The following is a 6,904-nucleotide window of genomic DNA, read 5'->3' as shown; positions in this document are numbered from 1 at the left end:
CAGTGAAACACTAAGGATGCTGATGGAGCTGAGGATGCACCATCAGACATATTGTAATTTTTTTTAAAGCAATGCAATATGTTGAATCGCGTTCTGTCAGGATGAGCAGGCGAGTAGCATTTTCTACACAAAAAACATTACAGAAAAACAACAAAGTATTTTCAAATTAAAAGCATTTCTGTCTGACTTAAAGAGCATAAATCCAACAATAATGTTTGCATCAATTAACAGGTGATATACATGGGCTTACAAAAAAGTGTCATGATGCTGCATGCACATGAAAACACAGTATGTCTGCATGCAGTGTTCTGTGGTAGTGTGCCCTGGATGCTTCGCCAGTTATCACACAAGATAGATGGGAAGTGGCGATAAGAGGGACATGAGGATGTGAGAGGATTATAGAAAACTAGTGGTGAAGAAAACATTTGTATACTCACAGGCAGGTTTTTTTTCTGGTGTTTAGTTCATGAATGTTTTGTATGGGCAACCCTGCTAAGAACTATATGCATGCTGTGTGATGTTGTACGCCTGTTCAGGGGCAGAGGATATGTGAAGACTTATCAATGGTTTAGTTATTGTTTCCCAACCTCACTCAAACTATGCGTTTTAGTGAATTACCTATGGTAATACATCATACTTAGGTCTAACTGCCTTATGCTGACTTCTGTGGGAGGGGTCCAAGTGCCCCATGTCCCAAGGGAGCAAAGATGTGCCCCTCCCCCAACTCCCTTAAACACACACATGTGTGCTGTGATGTATTGTACTGGGGCTGTGTGTACATGGTGTAGGCTGCAGTGGGTACAGAAGCATTTATGTGCCTGGGCTGGCTGCCATGCACCATGGGGACGGTATTACCCAAAGACTGCTGCTGAAATTCAGCCCTTCACTACTCTCTGTCTTCAATTTTATAAATCAATAAATACTAATATTTCATTATCATCATGAAAATAAAATCAGACCTCTCAAAATATGCAGATGCTTGTATATACATGGCTCATCCACACAGCTGATTATTAAGGGTGAGCATTTGTTTTCTGTTGTGTTTTGTGTGTTTGTACAGCATTTTTCTATTTGCTGGTGTTTTCTTAAGCTGCAGAGCATTTGACCTCCCAGTACTACAATGTGATTAACAGCTGGAACCCTCAGCTTTGTATTTACAGAAGGGAAGGGGCTAACCTGAAGGTTGCATAGCTCTCTGATTGTCTCTCTGCCTCTTTGTAGTGACAGCAACATGTTCCCAGATCCTTGCAGCAAATGTGTACACCGTGTTAGATTTTACACTAAATAATGGACAAACCTAACTATGACTGCTTTTATTTATAATATACATCAGTGTTGTAAGAAGTGAGTAGATTGTGTCTGTATACTGAGACCTGCAGAAAAGATGGTGATTTTGATAATTGGACAGACAATGAGAGAAAAGAGAGCGTGAGACCCCCTCTGAGAGCCAAACAAATACATCAGCTGGTTTTGATCAGTAGACTCTATTAGTCAGTACAGTCACAATGCTTCCTCCCAGTGGGGTCCCGAATCATCCTGTTGTATTTTCTGTAAAAACACTTTCTAAGGAAGGACTCTGGTGATAATAGTTATTTTTCCAATTACAGCATCCTAATTCGCCTTTTCTGAGCTAATGACAGCAAATACTTCTAGGATTTTGACTACAGTAGTAAATGACAAGAATATCACAGCAATGACAAAAATACATTGAAACCCTTGCTGCATATTTAATCTGTTTAGTAGCTTTGAGTGTTCAAATGCATTTAACAGATGCCACTTCCTGTCTTAGTGACGTGATTGCAACTGATCAAAGAAAGCTCCCCTCTAACTGAACTATTATTTCCAATAAACTTTCAAACTCAACACTTGTCACGATCTTTAACTTACAAATTCTTAACACAACCTGTTCCAACTCCTTCCTTCTGATACAGAGCACTGTACACCAACATAAGCAGACATCTACAGTTCCTTTCCACAGGCTGTCACGCTGATGAACACTGTATTTAAAAACACCACACCTGCTGCTGTATCACTGCATATTGTACATATTATTTTTATTCTGTTGTACATCTTTCTCTCTTGTTCTTAACTATGAATATATATGCATTCATAGTTAATCCTCGTGTATATAGTAAGTAAGAGCCCAATTGATTGTATGTGTACACGTACTTGGTCAGTAAAGTTGATTCTGTCTCTGAGTCTGACAAGTGAAACTCAGATAACATCAAATCAGATTTCTTTGAGCTTTGACAAAAAAGATACTTGCTGTTCCTAAAGTATTTAAAAGTAGAATGGGAGGCAGAGCCTTCAGTTTTCAGGCCCCTCTTCTGTGGAACCAGCTTCCAGTTTGGATTCAGGAGACAGACACTATCTCTACTTTCAAGATTAGGCTTCAAACTTTCCTTTTTGCTAAAGCATATAGTTAGGGCTGGACCAGGTGACCCTGAATCCTCCCTTAGTTATGCTGCAATACGTGTAGGCTGCTGGGGGATTCCCATGATGCACTGGGTGTTTCTTCTTCAGTCACTATGTGTTAATAGACCTCTCTGCACTGAATCATACTTGTTATTAATCTCTGTCTCTCTTCCACAGCATGTCTTTATCCTGTCTTCCTTCTCTCACCCCAACCAATCACAGCAGATGGCCCCGCCCCTCCCTGAGCCTGGTTCTGCCGGAGGTTTCTTCCTGTTAAAAGGGAGTTTTTCCTTCCCACTGTCGCCAAAGTGCTTATAGGGGGTCATTTGATTGTTGGGTTTTTCTCTGTATCTACTATTGTAGGGTCTACTGTACAATATAAAGCACCTTGAGGCGACTGTTGTTGTGATTTGGCGCTCTATAAATAAAAATGAATGAATGAATGAATGAACAGGTTTATCTATAAAAATCATACGACATTTTATTAGTTTCATTTGATTACTATTATTATCTTTATTAGTATTTTTAGTGCTCTATGCAATCTTCTTTCCTCCCGTGTTAGTAGTCAGTTTTGAATGCAGGATACAAATCCCTTGAAATCTCATTGTCATTTGGGAATTTAAAAATGGGAAGCTCCATTGGCAGCTGCACTGAAAGCAGTCTGTACACAGCTGGATTTCATCCAAGGTGGCCATAAAAGATTTTTTTAGTGCATTCAGGAATCGGCAGTACAAAGGGTGACTGCTGGCCATTTCACAAACAAGGTCAGTGTCACAAAACAGCTGCTACAGCCAGTCTCTGTGTAACGATCACAGGGTTTATGGAGTGGGACATTATTTCAATGAACTATTACAAGCATTATATTTTTAAAATGGTAACAAGAAACAAACATGAAAAGAGGGTTTTGTTCTATCGCAGCTCCACAATTCTGCTCCAACACAGCGAACTTATGTTCAGCATTTTTCTGTTTCTATATGTTTCCTTCTGGACATTTATGTAAAGTTTCCCTTCATTCATCGCTGACTGAGGCAACCACACATATAAAACACAGGTAACAGTAACAGTTATGAGCAGAGATGTGCAACTGAGTCAAATTCCATTACAAAACAAATACCTCAGTTACCTTTATAAGCAGGAATTACTTCATCTGGGACATGCTGAAACGAATAAACATGTCAATAATCAGGACGGTGTGTGTGTGTGTGTGTGTGTGTGTGTGTGTGTGTGTGTGTGTGTGTGTGTGTGTGTGTGTGTGTGTGTGTGTGTGTGTATTCTGTACCACATAGAAAACATATTCACAAAAAGACTTTCTCTGTACTTTCCCTCCTGTCATTATGAGTTTAGAGTCAAGAGTTATTTAAATGTGTCCCGTAGTCCAGAGTCAGAGGGACCAGATGCATTCATCACCATTCTTTCCCTCTGAGACAGGCTTTGTTTATGTAAATGTCTTCACAGTTTTAAACAAAGCTCTGCACCCCTGCTGAGGGGTCAGGAGCTCCCTGTTTATCGTGAGACCCTGGGATCCAGTGGTAGCAGTCAGCGGCATTCTTATCGTGTGCCGTAACTCTATAGCGGTTGCAGTAGACAAAACCGAGTGCCACCATTACCACAATGAAGATGCAGATGGGTATGAAGAGTCCCACCATGAGCCAAGTGCTCCCCTTTGTCTGGACAGAATCCGAGCTGTCATCACCTTCCTCGTCCTCAGTTGGGGGCGGCTGGGAAGAAGCCAGCCCGGTGGGAAAGGCCAGGTTTTGACTGGGGGTAAATTCCACAAAGTTCATTTCCTCTTTGCTTAACTCCGCCTCTGTGAACTGAAAGTTTTCCCTGAGGAGATTCCTCTGTGTTTCTCCTTCTGGCTCTTTGTGGTAACTGGACTCTTTAGGCATGTCTGTGACAAAACTCTGTGGCATCTTGCTTGAAGTAACGAGATCCGCACCCCAGTTCCAAGCTCCTTCTGAGATTGTTGAGGTGGGGTATAAGGGAAGAGCTGTAGTAGCTTCACCCTCATCTTCCTTGTACAGGTCTGGAGTAGCGCTGGAGCTAAGGAGATGAGGAGTATTGTAGGCAGTTGCTGACAAAACCTTCAGCTCAGACTGAGATCTCTGACCACCATTTGACCAGTCAGCTCTGTCCACAGCTTCTTCTTCATCTTTACCTGCTCCCTGTGTCAGCAGGTCCAGCACTGAATCAGAGAACAGTTTCTCCAGTGGGGAACTGGTGGCCCAAATTACATCAGAAACTCTGGTGGACTCTGTCAGCCAGTCCAGAGATTCCTCCTCCCATGTAGGCCAGTCAGTGTGGCGCTGCTCTGGGTTCCAGTCATAGTCATACAGAGGTCCAGCCTGGCCTGTGACCCAAAGAAAAGGAGGAGTGACAGCATATTGGTCGTCTCCTTCCTCTCTCTTCTCACATGAATAGTTATCAGACATGAGTTCAAAGCCTTCACTACAATAGCACTCAAAACCACCTTCATAATTCACACACATCTGCTCGCATGTTCCAGGAATCTCGCACTCATTGATATCCTGGCATTGCCTGGGATCCTCAGGTACTAAGGAATAGCCCAGATGGCAGTGGCAGATATGAGAGCCTGGGGTGTTCTCACAAGCATGTTCACACGGGTCATTTATACACTCGTCAATATCCTCACACTCACCCTCATCATTTCTATCATAGCCCTCGTGACACTGACATTCAAATGTCCCCAGGGTGTTCACACAGATCTGCTTGCAAGGACCTCTGAGGCACTCGTCTACATTGAGGCAAGTGCGTTCATCTGGTGCAAGCGTGTATCCATCAGCACATTCACAGTAGAAATGACCACTATCTGGCATGCAGAAATGCTCACATCCACCATTATCCTGGTCACATAGGTTGTGTGATATAGAGAAATGAGAACAAAGAGGAGATTCTTTGGTCCATCCCACTGAGCCATCTTCCCTCGTCATACATGAAACCGTCTTTTCTTCCTTGGTGCCTGAAGGACAGCGTACGGTAGCAACAGATCCAACGGGTACATGAGTCAGCAGTGCGCTTAGAAGGTTAAACGGTGTGGTGTAGGTAACATTGCCTTCTCCCTCACTCCACAGGGGAGGGCACATGCCTGCGTAGGCATAATGGCACAGATACCCATCTGCAGAGACTGCACAAGGACTGTCTATCCATTTAAAATTATTGTCCTGGTCTTCAGTGCTGTAGCCCATAAATACACAGCGAGGCGCTGAACACGAGTGAGGGGAGTCCGGGTTCTGCCAGTCGGTATACTCTGTGTCCTGGTCACCAGTAGTCCAAGAGAAACCTCGCAGCGGGTGCAAGGTAGTGCACTGGCGAGGCTGGCGCTGAAGCCCAATCCATACTTGGACAGTAGTGCGTGAGTGGCGCAGATCCACAGTGGAAAAGAGAGTGGCAATAGCGGTTGCATCCACCTTCCGCTTGATGGTGGCCAGGTTGCCACCTTTTTCTTTGCAGGCCTTCCATGATTGCAAAAAGGTTTTGCGTTGAAAATAGACCACAAAGCAGCCATCTGTGTTACATAGTGCATCTCTTTGTCTCAGGTTCTGGGCCAAGACTGAAGAACATCCAAAAAGCAAAGCCAGCAGGGAGGTTAAGAGAAAAGCACTGCTCACCAGGGAGCCCATTCTTTATTTTAAACCGGCTTTATATGTCCTCTCTCTGCTTGCCTCTCACCCTGATTCTCTTTACACTTTTATCATCTGCCTTTAAAAGATTCTTCTTAATGTGATGTTTTAGTCTTGGTCTGAAATTTCCTCCCTGAATTTTAACTTCTTTCCCTCTGTGGTCTTCACTCTATACTGCTGAAACAGATCAGCACTGGAGTGTTTGCAGACTGTCTCAAGATTTCAGGAAGCAGAGAGGGAGGAGAGAAAAGGAAATAGGAGTAAGAAGGAGGGAGTTATAGCAACAAGCAGGATGAGGAGAAGGGCAAAGGGGGAGGGAGTTAAAGGGAGATTAATATGTTTTTGAAAGGGGAGGGGTGAGAGGGGACCCTGTGAATGTGCATGTCAGAGCTGGGGGAGGAATAGCAAACTGATTTCTTTTTCAGAGTATGTCATATGGTTTTCATAAGCTCCATCTGTGGACATAGTTGGTACTCTGCCATTTGTACAAGCAGACAGATATGTGTGCGCTCATACATCCAAACACGTTCATATTCACAGATAAAATTGTGACACTTATCTCAAACGAAGATTAAATGATAGTTTGAATAAATATTCTTCCCAGAAATACATCAAACATATTCTGTCTTCTCTTCTATATATTCCACTTTCTGAAACCTTCTAATATGATTTTGATAACACATTAACATGTCTGCCACTTCCATTATGTCTCTTGCCTTTCAACATGTTTAGTGTTTATGATTGTCTTTTGGCACCAATCTTTCCTTTTCAGTTCTTCTGAAACTTTCCTTCTGTGCAAAGGGAGCGTTTTACCTACTTTTACTGAGGGCTTGCTCATAAGAAATTAA

At 42.9% G+C, this 6,904-nt stretch overlaps 1 protein-coding gene across 1 annotated transcript; it reads right to left on the bottom strand.

Moving 5' to 3' along the window:
• Window positions 1-2,870: 2,870 nt before the first annotated feature.
• Window positions 2,871-6,262, bottom strand: cd248a (CD248 molecule, endosialin a). Its single transcript, XM_063470314.1, has one exon. The coding sequence runs from the start codon at window positions 6,054-6,056 to the stop codon at window positions 3,873-3,875; it is 2,184 nt and encodes a 727-aa protein (XP_063326384.1). The 5' UTR covers window positions 6,057-6,262; the 3' UTR covers window positions 2,871-3,872.
• Window positions 6,263-6,904: the final 642 nt, after the last annotated feature.

Source organism: Pelmatolapia mariae, linkage group LG3_W, assembly GCF_036321145.2.
Source record: "Pelmatolapia mariae isolate MD_Pm_ZW linkage group LG3_W, Pm_UMD_F_2, whole genome shotgun sequence".
In the NCBI taxonomy this organism is placed as follows: Eukaryota; Metazoa; Chordata; class Actinopteri; order Cichliformes; family Cichlidae; genus Pelmatolapia; species Pelmatolapia mariae.
Note: the sequence above shows the minus strand (reverse complement) of the source record. Positions and strands in the feature narration are given on the sequence as shown.

Excerpts from the sequence above, each read along its gene's own strand:
- cd248a (XM_063470314.1), bottom strand. The coding sequence starts at position 6,056 with ATGGGCTCCCTGGTGAGCAGTGCTTTTCTCTTAACCTCCCTGCTGGCT.